This window comes from Canis aureus, chromosome 11 (assembly GCF_053574225.1).
Source record: "Canis aureus isolate CA01 chromosome 11, VMU_Caureus_v.1.0, whole genome shotgun sequence".
Taxonomy (NCBI): domain Eukaryota; kingdom Metazoa; phylum Chordata; class Mammalia; order Carnivora; family Canidae; genus Canis; species Canis aureus.
Genome location: NC_135621.1, coordinates 37,960,150 through 37,982,069, shown reverse-complemented (window position 1 = coordinate 37,982,069; position 21,920 = coordinate 37,960,150). Strand labels below are relative to the sequence as shown.

General features: G+C 34.8%; 1 protein-coding gene across 5 annotated transcripts in view; it reads left to right on the top strand.

Moving 5' to 3' along the window:
• Nucleotides 1-21,920, top strand: part of LOC144323892 (E3 SUMO-protein ligase RanBP2) — a 92,649-nt gene that overhangs the window by 35,291 nt on the left and 35,438 nt on the right. For 3 of the 5 annotated variants that reach the window (XM_077914841.1, XM_077914839.1, XM_077914844.1), the window contains exons 2-15: nt 447-514; nt 2,016-2,127; nt 2,625-2,777; nt 9,916-10,146; nt 10,475-10,620; nt 12,285-12,477; nt 16,432-16,519; nt 18,314-18,523; nt 19,481-19,662; nt 19,750-19,925; nt 20,113-20,236; nt 20,906-21,067; nt 21,327-21,464; nt 21,543-21,689. In XM_077914841.1, the coding sequence (XP_077770967.1) occupies nt 447-514; nt 2,016-2,127; nt 2,625-2,777; nt 9,916-10,146; nt 10,475-10,620; nt 12,285-12,477; nt 16,432-16,519; nt 18,314-18,523; nt 19,481-19,662; nt 19,750-19,925; nt 20,113-20,236; nt 20,906-21,067; nt 21,327-21,464; nt 21,543-21,689 (2,130 nt within the window). The remainder of the gene's footprint in view (nt 1-446; nt 515-2,015; nt 2,128-2,624; nt 2,778-9,915; nt 10,147-10,474; nt 10,621-12,284; nt 12,478-16,431; nt 16,520-18,313; nt 18,524-19,480; nt 19,663-19,749; nt 19,926-20,112; nt 20,237-20,905; nt 21,068-21,326; nt 21,465-21,542; nt 21,690-21,920) is intronic. The other 2 variants (XM_077914842.1, XM_077914840.1) reach the window with 1 other exon arrangement.

The window sequence follows — 21,920 nt, the reverse complement described above, 5'->3', positions numbered from 1 at the left end:
CTGACATTGTCTGTCTTGCTGTTCTTAAATTTTAGTTTTATGATGAGAATTATGAAACTTGGAATGATGACTTATTTTATTATGATTTATTTATTTTAAAAAAGATTTTATTTATTCATGAAAGAGAGAGGGAGGGGGCAGAGACACAGGCAGAGGGAGAAGAAGGCTTCATGCAGGGAGCCTGATGTGGGACTCCATCCCGGGACTCCAGGATCACGTCCTGGGCCGAAGGTAGGCGCTAAACCGCTGAGCCACCCAGGGATTCCCGGAATGATGAATGATGACTTTTAGAACATATATTTCTATAGGCAGTTTTTTCCTACCTTTTAGATGAACAAAAATCAAGTATATTAATATTAACCTTATTTAAGACCGATTTTTAGTTATGTGAAAACTTTACAAAATTCAAAATATGAAAAATTAAAAGAACTCTTAATTTTTTTCAGAAGTCAATGAAAGGATTCTATTTTGCAAAGCTGTACTATGAAGTTAAAGAATATGATCTTGCTAAAAAGTAAGTATCGAACTATAAAGATACTTTAATTTTCTAAAGTCATTCCCCCTCCCCTAAGATTCTTAACTTGAAATGGGTGAAAATACTTTTTTTTTTTTTTAAAAGCAGTTCTTCCTAAGTATGTCCCGGAAATAAGGTATTATATCACTTCAGACTAATATAAAGGACTAGCCTCAATTCTGTGGAGATTAAGCCTAGAATGAGTATCTCCTGCATGCCTGTCACTTACTTATGCCTAAGGCAAGAAATCATTTGGCTTAAAATTAAAACACTTCTAAGGAATAAAAGAGAACCATGTTTATTTTTATTTTTTTTCCTGGTTAGATACCTGGTACTTTAATCAGTTGGAAAAATACCAATGAATACAAAATTAAACTGTGATTTCTGAGCAGGACAATAGCTTGTGTAAAAGATCTTTAATTGACTTAATAGGTGACACTCTTGAGGCTTTGTCTCACCTGTAAGGCCAAGAAGGTTGGTGATCTGATTTCCTGATTTGGAGTGGCTTAAAGCAGGATATTAGGCGGGAGGTTAAAGGCATTTATGGGAAGATGGAAAGAAATGCTGATAAGTAAGGAAAATGGTAACCCTTTTATTTAACTAGCAGCAGTGGGGCTGTCAACCTTGTTCCTTATTCATATGACCCCTTTTCCTCCAGTTTTGGTCTTTGGTTTATCTTCACATATGTATATGTTATATACATATACATACATATATATACACACACAATATTATATATATATATTTGTAATATTCATTGAACCTAGATGATGCTTATATGTTTAGCTGTTAACTTGATTTAAGAAATGGAAATTATCTACATTGCTAGTTTATTTAGTAATTTTTCTTCTCTATTTTAACTGGAACAGTACAATTATTAGATAATATTTTCTTGTTTAAAAGATCAGTAACACAATTTAAAAAAGGTATTTGAATAGTATATCCTTGGGTCACCTAACTTGGTTAGTCAGTAGAGCATGCACTTCTTGATCTCTAGGTCATAAATTCAAGCCCCACATTGAGTGTAGAGATTATTAAAAAATAATAATAAAGTAAATAGTACATTGTCTTAGTTGTTATCTGGGGAATTATGCATTAGTATTTTGCATTATGATACTTTAAGAATATTTACTATAATCTTTTTCTAATTCCTATGTAAAATTCTTTAGTAATTGGCCAAAATGTAATTAGGAAGAAAAAGCAATTTATGCAATATTTTTTTTATATGTGGGTAGCATTGGAAAAAACTTTTGGTAAATGTAGTATTTAATGGTAAAATAAGTATATTGTCAATATTTTACATATGTTTGTATTTAATCATTCTTTTTATGGATACTTTTGCATTGTCTGCATATTCTAGTTTAAATAGTGGTAGTCAATAATTAGAATAACTGAATTAGTTTAGTGGTTGCTTTAGTTTAAGATGTGCTCTTCGGGTTAGAATTAAATACAGTTCTGAATGTGATAATCTAAAGATTATTTTTGTATTATTTTTAAACAGATACATTTCTGCATATATTAATGTGCAAGAAAGAGATCCCAAAGCTCACAGATTTCTTGGACTTCTTCATGAAGCAGAGGAAAATATAGACAAAGCTGTAGAGTGTTACAAGGTAAATTATTTAAGTTTAAAATACAGCCCTTTGCAGCCACATGCATGATGCCCAGAGTAATTTGTATAATAAATAAATCAAATGTATTTTATGGATATCATGAAAATAGCATTGGTCATAGTGCTATTAAGCAATACAGATTAGAATAGATCTTAAATTATTTGGCCCAAAGCACACTATGATTTAATCATTAACTTAGCACTTGTAAAAGATTAACACCTATAAATTCTAAGTCTAATATGGTTCAAGATGCTGTTCTTATAAGTGTGGTTTTCTTTCTTTTTTGGAGGCACTTACCTAATAAAAACATAATTTTTATTTAATTCATGTGGAAAAAAATTCCAAGACACTTTAAGTTTGATTTTAAACAACTTTGAAATAACGTATTGCCATTTAGAAAAGTTTTTAATGTGGGCAGTGATAAATTTTTGACTTTTATATATTTGAGTGTAGATACTCGATGAATTCTAATTTATTTTTTTCTTTTTTGGTGTCAGCGTTCAGTGGAATTAAACCCAACACAAAAAGATCTTGTGTTGAAGATTGCAGAATTGCTTTGTAAAAATGATGTTACTGATGGAAGAGCAAAATATTGGGTTGAAAGAGCAGCTAAACTTTTCCCAGGAAGCCCTGCAATTTATAAACTAAAGGTAAAGACAGAACAAAACAGTAAACACGGGAAAACTTAAGACACAACCATTTCTAATATTTGGAGTTTAAAAGACATTTCAGTAGCAAACTGAAGTTGAGGGTTGGTGGGAAATGTGTGAAGGTGTGTGGGAGTTGGGAGATGGGTGAAGGTGTTCAAAAGGTACAAACTTTTGCACTTTGTGTATAAAATATATTCTGGGGATATGATGTATAGCATAGTGACTAATGTTACACATACTCTGTTGTGTATTTGAAAGTTGTGAAGAGAATAAGTAGATTTTATAAGTTCTCATTACAAGAAAAAATAACTTGTTTTAAAGATTTTATTTGTTTGAGACAGAGAATGAGCATGAGCTGGAGGGAGGAGACAGAGGCAGAGGGGCAAGCAGACTCCTTGCTGAGCAGAGAGTTGAATGCTGGGCTCCATCCCAGGAGCCTGGGATCATGACCTGAGCTGAAGGCAGACGTTTAACTGATTGGGTTGCTCAGGCACCCCAAGAAAAAAATAAATTTAGAACCATATGAAGTGATGGATGTTAAATTTACTGTGGAAATTAGTCTCTATATACCTGTCAAATTGTTATATTGTACATCTTAAACTAAGACAATGTTGGGATCCCTGGGTAGCTCAGTGGTTGAGCGTCTGCCTTTGGCTCACGGGGCAATCCCAGAGTCCCGAGATCGAGTCTCTCATCGGGTTCCCTGCATGGAGCCTGCTTCTCCCTCTGTCTGGGTCTCGGCCTCTCTCTCTGTGTCTCTCATGAATAAGTAAAATAAAAAAATAAATAAAAAAAACAAAAACAAAGACTAAGACAATGTTATATGTCAATTATATCTATAAAAAATGGCAGACCAAAATTTTTTTCCTTCAGAATCTTTCTGAGCATATGCTGTTTTATTAGGCACTATTATGTTTTACAAATGGTATTTACCTTTATGAAATGATTGTTGTGGGTATTTTATGGTTTTGTAGCTAGATGGTAGAGCTAGCATTTAAATTGAGCTCTGTCTGATGTAAAGTTTTTGCTTCATTGGGTGAAAAGAATAACAATTTAGGGTTTTTATATAGGTTTTTAAGAACTATTACCTAAAAATGGAAAGGGTTGGGTGCCTTGCTGGCTCATTCAGTAGAGCATGTGACTCTTGATCTCAAGGGTATAGAGATTACTTAAAAATAAAATCTTTAAGAAAAAAATGGAAAGGATTGTGTTAGGGGACAGTGAAGTTTTCAAGCAAAAGAGAATAGTGTCTCCAATAATTATGAAAAATAATGGGAAGTTTTTACTAATGTATTGACCAACTCTAATGTTTTATTTATTTATTTTTTATTGTTTTTTTTTTAATTTTTATTTATTTATGATAGTCACAGAGAGAGAGAGAGAGGCAGAGACACAGGCAGAGGTAGAAGCAGGCTCCATGCACCGGGAGCCCAACATGGGATTCGATCCTGGGTCTCCAGGATCACGCCCTGGGCCAAAGGCAGGCGCCAAACCACTGCGCCACCCAGGGATCCCTAATGTTTATTTTTTAAATTTTTTTATTTTTTAAAGATTTTATTTATTTAGGACGGAGAGAGAGAGGGAGAGAGAGAGAGGTTTTTACTGAATAAAATATACTTAAGTAAGTCTTTTGGAAAGTCTTTTCCAAATTTCCAAATTTGCTAGGTACCTGACAAGTACCAGCTGTCCCTAAAATTTGCTTATTGTGGTAAATGGTTTGTGAGTACTGGCAAGGACAACCTCCTCAATGCTTGGCGGACCCCGTACGGAGCTAGTATATTCCAGTCCAAAGAGTCCTCATCTGTGCTTAGCTGTGACATCTCAGTGGATAAGTACATAGTCACTGGCTCAGGAGACAAGAAGGCTACAGTCTGCAAAGTCATCTACTGAAAACATGTGGTTTAATGTTTATAGTTGAATCAGGCCAAAATGTTTTGAATTTGTAGAAATAGAAAAGTTGTAACATTAAAAGGAAAAAAAAAACCACCATGAAAACCTGTTTCCAAACCTTGACACAAAACTATTTTGAGTCTACAAAGAGGAGGCAACGAGTCCCATCAACTGAGAGTCACTGATCTACCTAGACCAAACGGACACCGAGGCAGAGTGGACAGAGGGGCCAAGGGCTGTAGGCAGAGCCTGTTCTTTCCTTTCTGTGTGATCTGCCTAGATTACCTTTCTGTTCCTTGCAGTTCCCCTCACGTTCTGTGCTTGGTAGAGCAGTAGTGTCTCCAATGAACTTGTTTCCTGGTTTTGCATCTTGTGAAATGTTTTTTTTGTATTTTTGTTGAAGGTTAAACATTTGTATAAATTGTAAATATATTTGGTTTATTACAGTAAAGGCTTTAGTACCAATAAAAAAAAATTTGCTAGGTAAACAATTTTAAGTGTGTAGTTGACCCTTGAATGATGTTGGGGCCAGGAGCCATGAACCCCCTGTGCAGTTGAAAATATGCATATAATTTTTCCTTAAAGATTTTTTTTTATTATTTTTACTTTTTTTTTTTTTTAAAGATTTTATTTATTCATGAGACACACACAGAGAGAGGCAGAGACACAGGCAGAGGGATAAGCAAGCTCCATGCAGGGAGCCTGATGTGGGACTCAATCCCGAGACTCCAGGATCACGCCCTGAGCTGAAGGCAGAGGCTTAACCGCTGAACCACCCAGGCGTCCCAAAGATTTTTTTTTACTTTTATTTTTTATTTTGTTTTTTAATTTTTTTTTTTGTTTTAAAGATTTTATTTATTTATTCATGGAAGACACACACGCACACAGAGGCAGAGACACAGGCAGAGGGAGAAGCAGGCTCCTTACAAGGAGCCTGACATGGGACTCGATCCTGGGACTCCAGGGTCACATCCTGGGCTGAAGGTGGCGCTAAACCGCTGAGCCACCTAGGCTGCCCAGATTTTATTTATTAAAGTAATATCTGCACTCAATATGGGGCTCAAACAACCCCAAGATCAGGAGTCACATGCTGTCCTGACTGAGCCAGCCAGGAGCCTCTGCTTATAAGTTTTGACTCCCCAAAAACTTTAATAGTCTACTCTTGATTAAAAATTTTACTGATAACATAAACAGTTATTTTATTTAACACTTGTTTTGTGTATTGTATGTATTATATACTGTATTCCTACTCTTAAAATAAGAGAACAGGAAATGTTAAAAATCATGAGGGAGAGAAAATATATTTATAGAGTATCATACTGTATTTGTTGGAAAAAGAATTCACATATAAGCAGAACTGTGCATTTCAAACATTTGTTCAAGAGTCAATTGTATATTGTTTTTAACAGCTCCCCACCCCCATTATACATATTTTGGGTAGAATTTATTTTATTTTATTTTATTTTAGATTTTATTTATTTGAGATAGAGTGAGCAAACATGGTGGGGGTTGAAGGAAGAGGGACAAGCACACTCCCTGCTGAGTGCAGAACCTGACATAGGGCTTGATCCCAGGGCCCTGAGATCATGACCTCAGCTGAGGTCAGACATTTAACCCAAAGAGCTACCCAGCGCCCCAGTAGAATTTATTTTGAAATAATTATATTAAAAAAAAAGAAATAATTATATTTTTCATAAGAGGTGGCAAAGATTATACAAGGAGATTCTGTGAATATGTAATGTATAGTTCAATATCAAAATCAGGAATGATATTGGTATAATATGTGTGGATAGTTTTTTCATTTTATCACATGTGTAGATTGGGGTAAACCACCACTGCAGTTAAAAGTACACAACTGTTACATCATCACAAACCTCTCCCTCATGCTATCCCTTTTATTTTTTTATTTTTTAAAGGATTTTATTTATTCATGACAGAGAAAGAGAGACAGAGACACAGATACAGACATAGACACAGACACAGGCAGAGGAAGAAGCAAAGCTCCATGCCCAGAGCCTGACGTGGGACTCAATCCTTGGTCTCCAGGATCATGCCCTGGGCTGAAGGCTGCGCTAAACTGCTGAGCCACCAAGGCTGCCCTGCTATCCCTTTTATAGTTCTCTCCACTCCCTTCTTCTTGTCATCCTCTGGCAACTGCTGATTTGTTCTCCATATTCATAATTTTGTAATTTCAAAATGTTATGTAAGTGGAATCATGCATTATGTGGCCTTTTGAAATTTTTAATTCAGCATAATGCCCTTGAGATCAATCCAAGTTGGGTGTATTAGTAGTTTGATCCCTTTTATTGCTGAGTAGTATTTTTGTGTATGGATGTATTCCACAGTTTAACCATTTACTTTTGGTGAACATTTTGGTTGTTCCCAGTTTTTGGCTATTAGAAATCTCATATGAATAAATGTGCACAGATTTTAAAATCTAAAGTATTTTTTAAAACCCTAGAGATAAATACTAGTAATAACATCAAGTTTTCTTCTTTCCATAATCAGTTGGGTTTTATTTTTTTTTAAAGATTTTATTTATTTATTCATGAGGGATACACACACACACACAGAGGGACAGAGACACAGTCAGAGGCAGAGGGAGAAGCAGGCTCCATTCAGGGAGCCCCATGTGGGACTCGATCCCGGGACTCCAGGATCATGGCCTGGGCCGAAGGCAGGCGCTAAACCACCGAGCTACCCAGGGATCCCATCAATTGGGTTTTAAATATTAATTTATAATGTCGGGTCTAAGTGTAGATTTCTTTACCTTGTCTTTGTGTTAGTCTCAAACATAAATTGGATTGTCAAAGCCAATAAGGAAATTATTTGATGACAATGACATTAAGGAATATAGATAGATAGATAAAGATAGATAGAAGTTTATTTTTCTTGTATTGTAAAATGCTTCTTCTCAAAGATGTTGATTTTCTTTAGTAAATTTAGAGACACTGGTCTCTAGGGGTACCTGGCTGGCTCATTCAGAGGAATGTGAACTCTTGTTCTCAGGGTGGTGAGTTTGAGCCCCATGTTGGGTGTAGAGATGACTTAAATAAGTAATTACACTTAAAAAAAATACACTGTTGTCTAAAGTTAAACCTTCTTACATTTGATTTTTTTCTTCCATTTTTTGAAATTGAAATACTTGAGACTTAAAACTGTTTAGTAGAGTAATTCTGTTTCTCCTAAAATTTAAGGCTTACTTAAGGTAAATAATTTTTTGGTATTTATTTTAATGAATGAAAATATTGGTTAGAGGGCTTTTTTTCTTGAACACGAGAGTAGAGTTTTTCAAAAGCACCCATGAAGGTGTTGATCTTTTACTTAAAAAATTTAAAAAATATTTATGTTAGAGCGTGAACGTGAGTGGGGGGAGGGGCAGAGAGAAAGGACCAGAGACTGACTCTCTGGCAGATCCCTTACTGAGCATGGAGCCTGTCACAGGGCTCAATCTCATGATCCTGAGATCTTGACCTGATCTGAAACTAAGAGATGCTCAACTGACTCAGCCACCCAGGTGCCCCACAGATTTTTAAAATATAAGTGAAGTGTAGGGTTTTTTTTTTAAGATCTAGAAAGACCAAGTGTAAGTTTATTGAAATGATAATGAGAGAAGGAGAGAGATTAGTGAAGGAGAGGGCAATGAAACAGCACTAATGGAGAGCTTTGGTCTTTGCTGTGTGGAGGGAGCAGGGAGAAGGGGAGTATAAGTTGGAGTGATGGCTTCAGTTTTTGCAGTGAAGGGTGGAAAGTGTGGGAAATGTGAGGAAAGATGATCATGAATTAACCTTTTCAGGAAATGGAGAATTTTTTTTAAAGATTTTATTTATTTATTCATGAGAGACAGAGAGGCAGAGACATAGGCAGAGGGAGAGACAGGCTTTCCGTGGGAAGCCTGATGTGGGACTCAATCCCATGACCCTGGGATCATGACCTGAGCCCAAGGCAGACACTCAGCCACTGAGCCACCCAGGTGCCTTAGGAAATGGAGAATTTGTATATTAGAGGTCAAGTATAATTTTGTTCTAGGCATTACCAGTTTGGAGACTTGAGATTAACTAACTAATTTGAAAGTTAGTCACCCTGCTTGTGATCTCTGCCAAATTCCTGGATGCCCTACCCCCTATTGCTCAACTGTTAGTGTAATAGGCACAGGGAAAGCAGATTGTAGGGTTCTTCTATGGAAAGGTAGAGGGAATTAATTGAGGGGATCTGTGAGCAAGCAGTAATTATGGATGTTGGAAATTACGACACTTTAGCTTGGCAGAGAAGGAAAATACATGTTATATGGAAAATTAAAAACCTGGTGATATCAGTAATTGAATAAAGCTTCTTTCCATGTGGTAGTGACAAATATATGTGGCATTGAAGGTCTGTGTACCCACAGAGAGATGAAAGAGTAAGAGAGGTATAGTGATCTAAGTGGTATGACCAAAGTACAGATTCTGAAGACCCAAGACAATGCTAAATGGATGGCTGAGACTGGAATGTAGAGCAAAGCCATGGAGATGAGGCAATTAAAGAACTGAGTAGAGCTACTTATATATCTTTGTACATCTCTCAATTGTTAATACTAGTGAGAGCTTTTAGGAATGAAGGAAGAGTGTTTTATTCTAGTTGCTCATGAGCAGGAATGAGTGGAAGAGCTGGATAGCATGTCCTTTGGAAAACAGGATTATAAACAGGTATGTGTGGGGAGATATGATTTGGAGGTGAGCAGCCACTAACCCCACTTCCTCTATTTGTATGTAGACTAGCAGAGAAAAGGCCACCATGGCAGAGAAGTAACAGAGCTTATATCAATATAATATTCCATTTAGTTAAGGCTAGATGGTGAAGACTGAGAAAATTGCAAAACAGCAGCAGCTTAGAGTGGGAGCCGAAAGAGTAGAGGATTGAGTCAAATTTAGGGAAGAACAGAACAGTTTGAGGATAAGGACCCTGGTATGAGGTTTGACTCGGGAGGCCTAGGCATGTGGTGGTGACTGGGGTGTATAGAGATGTGGGGCAATAGTCCTTGCGGTCTGTGAGGTGTATATGGGGAACCATTGCTATAATCACAGATGTTTCTTTCCACATAAATTTCTTGAGGTTTAGCTTCTGGGTTGGAAACAGCTCTCTTCCATGAGAGTTGGTACTTCTGGTTGGTAATTTACTAAAACTAGACACAGTGAAGTGGTGCTCATCAGAACTGCTATGTTTTTAAACTTGACAGGTGTTTTTCTAAACGATGCTTTTTTAAAAATAGGAACAGCTGTTAGACTGCAAAGGTGAAGATGGATGGAATAAACTTCTTGACTTGATTCAGTCGGAACTTTATGCAAGACCTGATGATGTCTATGTGAACATTCGACTAGTAGAACTGTATCGCTCAAATAACAGATTGAAGGATGCTGTGGGCCACTGCCATAAGGCAGAGAAAAACATAGCTTTGCGTTCAAGTTTAGAATGGAATTCATGTGTTGTACAGACCCTTAAGGTAGGTAAAAACTCTTGGGTCTCTGTACTTCTATGTAGACAATTAATATACATCATTTTGTACTTAAATGGTGCTAAGACTTAAATTTCTTTCCTTTATGCATAGCAACTGTGAAATGAAATTTTTACTAGGATACTTTCAATTTTATGATGGGAAGATTAGAGATAAATAAAACATATATATATCTCTTTGGTGTTTTCATAGGCTGACGTAAAAATCATTATGGTTTTATGAGTAATGGGAATGGGTAAAGGAATATATAGGCGTAAAACTAATTTTTTAATGCTTGATAAAGTTTTGTAATTGAGTGTTTTTTTCCATAAAATAGGAATATCTGGAGTCTTTACAGTGTTTGGAGTCTGATAAAAGTAACTGGCAAACTACCAATAAAGACTTACTTCTGGCCTATGCTAACCTTATGTTTCTTACGCTCTCCACTAGAGATGTGCAGGAAAGTAGAGAATTATTGGAAAGGTATGTTGACTTAAGGAACGTACTTCAGTGTCAATTATAGATTTTTTTTTTTTTTTTTTTTTGGTAATGATTCAGTTCATTGATCTGAACATCTTTACAGCTTTGCTGTTTCTGTAACATACCTAGGGGTAACAATACGATAAACTACTTGGGAGGAATTTTATTTCTTTTGTATATTACAATTGGTTTTGTAGGACTTTGATTTTTAGAAAATTGTGTTACTGTTCATATTTTATTAAATTATTACAGTTATGTATCCAGTTTTGGCATACTTCATAGTTCTGAAAATGTTCTGCTATTTCACATTTTATTTCAAAGGCGGTATAATCTTGAGTGAAAATCAAAATAGACTTCCATCTGTCAGATGTTGTAGTAGTGGAAGCAGTTAGCATCACTAGTATTTCAGAACACTCCTAACGTTTTAGCTTAGAAACAAGATAACTAAAATATAATGTATGATTTTTCTGTTTTTCTAAATTTTGATTTCAAGGACCATAGCTCCACTTTATTAAAATAAATTTCACTGAACAAAAGCATCACTTGGATTTGTATAAAAATGTTAGTTTAGAGCAGGAGTTAACTAGAGCTTGTAGGCCAGATATGGCTCACAGCCTGATTTTGTAAATACACTTTCATCGGAACACAGCTGTGCCTCTTGTTCCGTATTATCTATGGCTGCTTATATGCTACAGTGGTGGAGTTGAGCAGCTGTGGCAGATTATATGCTTGTGGAGCCAGAATAGTATGTGGCCCTTTATAGAAATAGTTGTCAATCCCTAGTTTAGACTGTCCATTTGTTTTTAAAAGTAATTGTTCCTTACTTGATATTTGGGGTGTTAGAGAGTGGAGTAGTTTTCTTGAAGAATTTCTTAGTGTCCTAAGGTGGTAGGGTAAGAGCGGTATCCAGAACCATTTTAACTTTCAGATTATTTTAGAAAAAATTTAGGATGTTTTCTTTTGTATGACTTATATACCCAAACATGTTTGGTGTGTGAGCAAATGGGGGTGGAAAAGACCATTTCTCAGTAGTACTATAAAAATAATTTAAACTTCTCAGATACCCTGAATTGGTCTTGAGAAACTCTAGGGGTTCCTAGAACTCCCCTCATATAAACCTACTTAGAAATCATGCTTCACATTTCTGTTACATGTTTCACCATTTGGATTTAGAAGCACTAATAGTACATTTACAGATAATAATGAGAAATACAATTTAGGCCTGTAGTCATCTATGTAGTAAGAAGAGCAGTTATTGATAACTTAAATATCTTATCAGTTATTTATTTATAATTTGAGAATGACATGTCTAATTTGAGAAATTTCAACTTTGAATTAAATAGTGAAACCATATGGTCAGTAATAAACTAGAAAACATTTTAGTTTTCCATCTTTATTGTGGTCAGTTATGAAAATTTCATCATAGTCCATAAATTTGTCATTTGATTTATATCTTTTCTGTGATTAGAGGGCTGTAGTAACTGGATTAAGACCTTCTAGAGGTTAAGCTTGAAGTATAGAAAGTATACTGAATAAAAATAAACACTAGATGATTCATAATTTATAGAGAATAAGGAGTATTAGTTTGTGGAAGATGATAATTCATGAAACCATGATTATTCACAATGCAATGGGTTTAATACCTGTTTAATAATTTAATATTGCAGTTTTGATAGTGCTCTTCAGTCTGTGAAATCTTGTGTGGGTGGAAATGATGAGCTCTCAGCTACTTTTTTAGAAGTAAAAGGACATTTCTACATGCATGCTGGTTCTCTACTTTTGAAGATGGGTCAGCATAGTGAAGTGCAATGGCGAGCTCTCTCTGAACTGGCCACATTGTGCTATCTCATAGCATTTCAGGTAAGTTTTTTCTAGTTTTGGTTGATATTTCACTGTGAGACTGCTGTATTTCACTTGGAGGTGTGTCCTGGTATATATTAGAACTATTAATAAATCTGAAGAATTGAAGTCAAAATAGTTAATTTGTTAGGTGGAAAGTAACAAGATGTACACAGCATTAATGAGGTGAAATAGATATGTTGATACATTGCTGGTGTCAGTCTCTATTGCTATGACTTTAACTGGAAGACTACTGTGAAGAGTTTGATCTTTATTCTGCCATTTCTGGGAACCTGTAATAAGGAGATAATCTCAAAGATGGGTAAAATTTGATTCAAAAAGATGTGCAGGGATCCCTGGGTGGCGCAGCGGTTTAGCGCCTGCCTTTGGCCCAGGGCGCGATCCTGGAGACCCGGGATCGAATCCCACGTCGGGCTCCCGGTGCATGGAGCCTGCTTCTCCCTCTGCCTATGTCTCTGCCTCTCTCTCTCTGTGTGTGTGTGTGACTATCATAAATAAATAAAAATTAAAAAAAAAAAAAAAAAGATGTGCATGCGTAACTTGCACAGAAACCTAATTAAGTAAATTTTGGGGATGGTTACATAAGCTGTGATAGAAGACTGTTTTTGTCACAAGCACTTCAATGTTAATTGAAACACATATGTTAATATCATTATATATAATATATAGTAGTATATTTTTGGAAACATGATTCCTTTTTTTATACATAGAACATGATATGAAGGAAATATGCCAAAATGTGAACCATTACTTTTAGATGATGAGATGCTGGCTATCATTCCTTCCCACTCTATTTTTGTAGTTTTAGTGTTTTCTTTAGTGAACCCTACATTAATTCCAAAATGAGAAGAAATAAGCAGTCTGCTAAAAAATGAAAGCCTGGCTTATAAAAATCATTGGTAGTTTTAGAGAACTATCTTTTTCTTGAGGGAAAGTAAAGAGGATTCACTGTAGAATTATTTTTAGGGAAGGCTCCTTCTAGTTTATATTGTATTGATCTTTTTTTTAACATTTGATATTCAGCTCACAAGGTTAAGTGTTCCTATTTGCACAGCAGGAGCATTTAGGTTCATGAAGATTATATGTATTAGTGAAAATTAGTGAAGTTAATGAAGTTTGCTAACTTATGTAGGCACTAAAAGGTTCTTAGATTATTATTTTAAAGAATCTTAAAGTAGGTGACATTATTTTTAATGGAAACTGGAATCTTAAATTTTTAAAATATACATGATTTTTATTTTTTTAATTTTTTAATATTTATTTATTTTAAAAAAGATTTTATTTATTCATGAGAGACACAGAGAGAGAGGCAGAGGGAGAAGCAGGCTTCATTCAGGGAGCCTGACATGGGACTCGATCCCTAGTCCCCAGGATCATGCCCTGGGCTGAAGGCGGTGCTAAACCGCTGAGCCACCCGGGCTGCCCTATTTTTTTATTTTTAATTTTTAAAAAAGGATTTTATTTATTTATTCATGAGAGACACAGAGAGAGGCAGAGACACAAGGCAGAGAGAAGCAGGCTCCATGCAGGGAGCCCAACGTGGGACTCAATCCCAGGTCTCCAGGATCATGCCCTGGGCTGAAGGTGGTGCTAAATCACCGAGCCACCTGGGCTGCCCAAATATACATGATTTTTAAAGTTAATACAGTCAACTGTTTTAAACTTTGATCCTTTTTAATAGTAAATTTCTTTCTCAAACCACTCCCATCTTCTTGACTGTTTAGTCACAAGACAATATTACCGATTTTTTGTTATTTAGAAGTTTGTCAGCATATGCAAGCATAATCTACATCCCATCTTTACTTTTTAAAACTCTTTTGTCTCAGTGAAAGTATACTTTTTCTGCTGTCTAGTATCTTATTTCATTTTTTCTTGTCCCATTTTAGCACATAGACATCTACCTCATTTCTTTTACTCTCCACACATTTCCATTGAATGGATAAATAATGAGACCTCTTAGATGCTTAGATTATTATGTGTTTATAAAGCTTAATTATCAAATGATTATAAACTTAGAGGGGAAGCATGGACTGGCATGGAAGTCCTTAAATCATGTTAGGGCAGCTTTTTTAATGGTAGGATTTTTTTTTAGACTCTTGATCAGGGGAATGCTGTATTATTAGTCTATCTGCATTTCAGCTAGGAATTAAAGTCTCTCTTGAAACTGTTTAATTCTGATGAGGAAATGTTGACTTGGGATATGACTGAGTGGATTCATAACTATTTAGTCACAAATGATAGCTGTAAAAGGGGCCAGTTTTATGAATTGAATTCAGTTTGAAAGCAAAAAGAATAATGTCACATTTTGTTTCTCATTTTGTGTGCTCTTCAACATCTTCAGAGACAATTTACCATCATGTTTAGAAAACTTGTGGTTAAAAGCATAGGTCAAAGTAATGTTTTTAAAATTCAAAATCAGAAACTTTTAGATTCATGAATATATTTCCTTTAAAGAAGTAACTTCTTTGAAGAAGTGATTGTATTCATAGGTTTAAAATTCGAGTGGTGTAGAAGAGTATACTGTGAGAACTCCTTCCTGCTTCTGTTTAGTCATTTACTTCTCTTCCCTGGAGGAACTAATGATACTAATTTCTTGTGAGTTCTTCAAGAAGTGAAACTTTTATGCCTATGCAAGCAAATAGATAAGCACATACTCTCCCATTCCCCTTTAAAAGGTCCAGAAAGCAGCATTCTGTACATCCTATTTCCTTTGCTTATTTTCATGAAATAAATATTGGTGATATTTCCATGTCAGTATAGAAAAGACAGCATGAGTATTGCATCTTCATTTATTTTGATGATTGCATATCATTCCATTGTATGGATGTATCATAGTTTTAGTCTTTTTGTTTGTTTGTTTGTTTAACCAGCTTCACAAAACCAAGACATTAGTTTCCTTTTACTTTTTTTTTTTTGCTATGCTACCTCTAATAATTCTTTAATGAATAACTTGTGACATTTCACATGTTTATTTTTTTATTTTTTATTTCTTAAAGATTTCTATGTATTTATTCATGAGCGACACAGAGAGAGGGACAGAGACATAGGCAGAGGGAGAAGCAGGTTCCCTCCGGGGAGCCCGATGCAGGACTCAATCCCAGGACCCAGGGATCACAACCTGAGCTGAAGACAGACCCTCAACCGCTGAGCCTCCCCATTTCACATTTTTAAATTTATGAGTAAAGTAAATTCTTGAAAAAAGAATCAAAGTGTATCTATGCATTTATAATTTAGAGCTTTTGCCGGTTTTCTGACTTCACAGAAGTTGAACCAAACTAAACCCTCACTACCAAAATAATTGAAATTTAACAGCAGTTACTCTAGCCACCCCTGTATTACTTTTAGAATATCTCTAGTAAGTGGCCCTTGCCTGTGATTGAATATTTTCAATGATGAACATTCACTACTTTCACCATATAGCCCAATGCATTTTTGATGGTTTGGGTCTTGGGTGCTCCCTTATGTGGAGTAAAATAGCACTTCTCAAACCTGTTACCTCTTGATGTTATTTTTCTTTTCGTGCTATTTAAAAACAAACTTTTTAATAGATAACTTTCTTATCTGAAGGGAGCTATTGTATTTTCTCGTCATTCTGTTCCTCATTTTTCAGCTCTTCATAGGATGTGGCTTGGAGTCCTTTGGTTGTCCCACCTTATCCCAGTGGTATCCCATATTATCCATACTTTTTGAAAAGGTGCTATATATAGTGTGGCATGCAAAGATGCTTTTGTAGTAGAAAGTAATTCCTCAGAAGTTAGTTTTTGTAGACACTTTTTACATATTATCTGAATTCCCTCTTCAGTTTTTTTCAATGGAAAACTGCAACTCCCAACTTAGTTTAACCATTGGTTAACTGTTTTGTCATCAAAAAATCACAATGTAATAGAAAGGAACATCTTACTATTAAAATATGGGTATCACTAAATAAAGGACTTTTGATTCTAAAATTATCAGGTTCCAAGACCAAAGATTAAATTAATAAAAGGAGAAGTTGGACAAAATCTGGTGGAAATGATGGCCTATGATCGTCTGAGCCAATCAGGTAATAGTAATGTTTAATTTTATTTTAAAAAGAAAAGAAAATTTCTCTGTTAGAGCACTCTTAATGATAATCTTCTATTTGCTTAGGAGAGAATGTGTCATAATCACTAATTTCTTTTTGCCATACTGGATGAGGGCAAGAGATACAGAATTAGAAGAAATATCTAGTTCAGAAGGTAACAAATGTTTGATACATTTTGCTCCTGGATGGAGAAACTCTTTAACCAAACCTCCCTCCTTTATCTAGCTGCTAGAGCCTCCATTCTGAATATTTTAAAGCACTTCCTGAACTAAGAATAATTTCACCACCCATTTAGCATTAGTAATTTATAAGATACTCCTATGGGAGATATAAAGATGAAGAACCTATGGATTTCTTGAGAAACTGACAACATAGTAAAGAAGATGGAAGATATATATACATTTACATACTGTTAGGCTTTTGGCGTTTGTAAATTTATTCCCAGTTTTGACTATTTGGATGGATCTTAAAAGGCCTATTACGTATTATCTGGTTTTGCTGAGTTAGAAACTTCAGGATGTTTATGTAGCTAGCAAATTTAGCAATGAACTGAAGAGACAATGCTTTTTATATAAGAAGCAGTTTTGATATAAAAATTGAATGAACTTTGTAAAGATCAAGTAGTATTATTAAAGTTACTCTAAGCTTTGTAGTTAGGCTCCTGTTCAAAGTATATATTGCTTCTCCATCCTACAACCTATTTTGTGGGAGGTGGACTTTCAGTCCTTGAAGAAATGGCTGTATTTTTTTCCTTTTGTCTCCTGTCTACCTTTGCAAGGCTGTTACAGATACTTCTGCAGAGTGTCACAGCTAGTAAAATGAACTGTGTTTTAATGTCTTGATCTATATATTCCTGAACTTGTCTGCAGATTTTCAGAGAGAGAAGTCAGATGCTAACCAGACCTGACTGACCAGCAGAATTGCTCCAAAGAATGTGTTTTTCTTTTTTTTTTTTTAAAATGCTTAAGTGAGATGAAATTCACATTGTATATAATTCATTTAAATGTACAATTCAATGGTTTTTTAGTATGTTCACAGAATTGTGCATCCATTACCACAATCAATTTTCGAACATTTTCATCATCTCCTAATGAAACCTCATAACCATTTTCCCCCAAACCCTTTAGTCCTTGGCAACCACTAATACTCTATCTCTTTAGATTGCCTTATTCTGGACATTTTATGTAAATTGAATCATATGATATGTGGTCTTTTGTGACTAATATGTGCTCCTTTGTGACTGACACTTCTTCCACTTAGCATAGTGTTTTCAGGGTTTAGCATTTTAGAGCGTGTACTAGAACTTCATCCAAGGAGTGTTTTAAAAATAGATTCCTCACCCCAAACCTGTGGAATCAGAATCTCTAGGAGTGCACCCTGGAATTAATTATTCTAAAAGCTTTTTTAAGGATGATTCTTTCCGGCTAGCTTTAAAAATCAGTTTATCAAATTAGAGAACTTGAGCTTGACTCTGTTCTCCTATGGCCACTTAAATGACACACTTTAAATACTTATGGCATTTTTCAGACATATTCTGGTCTTGTCTTTCCTTTCACTCTAGATATAGATAACAAACCTTAGTATGTGTCCATTTTTTGCATGAGCACTCTTTTTTGTTCAGTTGTGGTTGCTGGATTGGCAGATTAATTCTGAGATAATCGTGTTTTTTCTCCTCAGAGTATGAATGAAACTGTTGAGTTTCCTATGAAAGAAAATGTTGAGATGCGAGTAAAAACAATGTTTTTTAAATGATGGAAATAATTTGTTTTTCAGGACACATGCTGCTAAACTTAAGTCGTGATAAGCAAGATTTTTTAAAAGAGGTTGTAGAATCCTTCGCCAATAAAAGTGGGCAGTCTGCTTTGTATGATGCTCTGTTTTCTAGTCAGTCACTTAAGGATAGATCTTTTCTTGGTAATGATGATATTGGAAACATTGATGTGCAAGCACCAGAGCCTGATGATTTGGCTAGATATGATGTTGGTAAGTAGTATCTTTTTAAAGTAAACATTTTGTATCTTAATCCTTTTATTTTAGGAGATTAAAAGCAAATAGAAACAATCTCATAATCTCATTACCCATAGATAATGATATAATATTTCCCTGTATCCATTTGAGGTTTTTTGGGGGGATAGGATGGTGTAAGGAGTTGGTAGTGCTAGTGGTGGAATATTTTTCTTCTAAATAGTGGTTTATACTGTACATGGGATTGTCTTCTTTCATGGATTCTCTCTTTATCTATTTTTGTAAATAACAACTTTTAATGGCAATATAATACATTATATGAGTTAGCCATAATTTGTTTGCCACTTATTGCTGCTTGACATCTAATATGTTTTCAGTTTTTTCACTATGAAAAATAAAGTATCTTTATTTCAAAATTTTCCATGGAGTTTTCTTAAAACCAGAATTACTGGAATAAGGTTGATGAACACGTTTAAGTCTCTTGCAAATTGCCATATTGCCAGAAAGGTTGTACCTCTTTATGCGTCTAAAAGCCCATAACTTTTTTGGTATTCAGTTTCTTGTGGAAGAAAAGATATTTTTACTCTCCCAAGGTTATTAATAAAGTGGTATCTCATTGTCTTAATGACTCTCTACTGAAAGGAAAATTCAGTTTCAGGTTTTCTTACTGGGGGTGGCTTCTGTCAATACAGTGTTTTATTGAGTTCTAGGGAGTACCTTTTTTCTCTTAAATGGACTTGAAAAGAGCTTTCTTCATCATAACTGTTGCTACTAAATTTCCTAAATATGGAGTGTGAATACCTTTAATAAGAACATGAGACTTAAAAAAAAAAAAAAAAAAAAAGAACATGAGACTTAGCAAAGAATTTGCCCCAGCTTCAATATAGAAAAGTAATTATAAAATTAAGATGTAATTGACAAAACTGATGGCACAAGCAAAATTTCCAAAACCTCAAGCCAGTTTTCTCATTTCAGGTGCCATTCGAGCACATAATGGTAATCTTCAGCACCTTACATGGCTTGGCTTACAGTGGAATTCATTGTCTGCCTTACCTGCAGTTCGAAAATGGCTAAAGCAGCTGTTTCATCATTTGCCCCAGGAAACCTCAAGACTTGAAACAAATGCACCCGAATCAATATGTATTTTAGATCTTGAAGTAAGCAAAGATTTTAACAAATTAAGTATTTTGAATTTTGTTTAATTTTTTTTCTAACTTAAATTGATTTTTCTTTAAATGAAACAGGTATTTCTACTTGGAGTTATATATACCAGCCACTTACAATTAAAGGAAAAATGTAGTTCTCACTATAGCTTCTATCAGCCACTATGCTTGCCACTTCCTGTGTGTAAACAGCTTTGTACAGAAAGACAAAAATCTTGGTGGGATGCAGTTTGTAATCTAATTCACAGAAAAACAGTGTAAGTAGCAAAATAAAAGTATTCCTTTAACTCATTGCCTAAGTTTTTAACCTAATAGTCTATTTAATTTAAAAACTTCCTGCCTTAGGTATTTAATTCTCATGTGAAGGTTGAGTTTGTCATGATTAATGTACATGTAAGTTTTAAACTGCGTGTTTATAAATCGGTTTTATTAAACTTTTTTTAGACCTGGAACTACAGCAAAATTGCGACTTCTAGTTCAGCATGATATAAACACACTAAGGGGACAGGAAAAACATGGCCTTCAGCCTGCCCTGCTTGTGCATTGGGCAAAATGCCTTCAGAAAACGGTGAGTTTGTTAAAGTGTAAGCATTTTTAAGAACATTACCTAATTTTTAAAAATCCTAAACTTTTCAATGAGTCTTTTAGTTCAGAGAAACAGTAAGAGCTTATTTACATTATGCTAGGTGAAATGTATTTTTTAAATATTGCCACAAAATAGTTAATAGTTAAAATATATAAGCACTTTGAATAGTACCTGGCACAGTAAATGTTATATAAATATTAGCTGTTATTATTACCACTAAATAATTTACGATAATTATTAACCAGCCTGAAATTTTTTTTTTTACATGTAGATAACAGAAGGCTCTGTAGGTTAAGGGCATTGTAGATCTTTATAAATATTTGAGGACTGTTCTATGGCAAAGTTAGGTGTGGATGTTTATTTCTGTGACCAAACTGTGACACAGAGTGGCAGGTTTGGGCTATGTTAAATGGCAACCTTTAAAAAATAGACAGGGCTACTTCATTAGGTAGTATCATTGAAAGTGTTTGAAAGTTGGGTCTAGAATGATCCCTGGTATTAAGGTGATTGGAATGTGAGGCCTATGACTTTTGAGATTCTGTTTTGCCTTGATTTGAAATTTTAACCAGTTGTTCCGACCATTTATAAAAGAGTTTTTAGATTCTATTATTTGTGTTCCTTAGGATGTGTGCTTCCAATTTTCTCTTTTAGGGCAGTGGTCTTAATTCTTTTTATGATCAGCGGGAATACATAGGCAGAAGTGTTCATTATTGGAAAAAAGTTTTGCCAATGTTGAAGACAATCAAAAAGAAGAGCAGTATTCCTGAACCTACGGACCCTTTGTTTAAACATTTTCATAGTGCAGACATTCAGGTAATGGAAGATCCTTTTGTGAATGAACTGGAAATGTGAATTTCCAGTTTACAAACAAAGAAATAGAATTACAAACTGTTTAAGTCAATTGCCTGGATACTTGTTCCTTTTCTTGTTTTCAAAATCCACTAGCTATCACAAAATATAGCAGAAAAGAAGACTGAGCTGTTACTTAGATCATGTAAAATCTTTGGGAAATCACTTGGGTTTGATATTCTGGGGAGACGCAGTTGGACTAAAAATTACTAAATGTGTTTAGGCATCTGAAGTTGGCGAATACGAGGAAGAAGCACACATAACATTTGCTATATTGGATGTAGTTAATGGAAATATAGAAGATGCTATGACTGCTTTTGAATCTGTAAAAAACGTTGTTTCTTACTGGAATCTTGCATTGGTAAGTAGATGGTGATACGTGAATTAAAAGCTTTTTGTTTTAAAAACCTAATTGTTTCATAAAAGCATTTTTGTATAGATTTTTCACAGAAAAGCGGAAGACATTGAAAATGATACCCTTTCTCCTGAAGAACAAGAAGAGTGTAAAAATTACCTGAGAAAGGCCAGGGACTACCTAATAAAGATTTTAGATGACAGCGATTCCAATCTTTCAGTGGCCAAGAAGGTAAGCTGCAGGCTGTTTGTACTTTCTTGCTGTTGCTAGCTGGATGGTAACTATTTTTGCTTTGATTTTATAGTTTGATAATTTCAAAAATACTCAGTAATACTTATTAGTGCACAGAAGTGGTGTGTATATATTAGCATTGCTTTTTCTTAGGTTTGGTCTTCATTCATTCATTCATTCATTCATTTTTTTAAAGATTTTATTTATTTATGAGAGACACACACAGAGAGA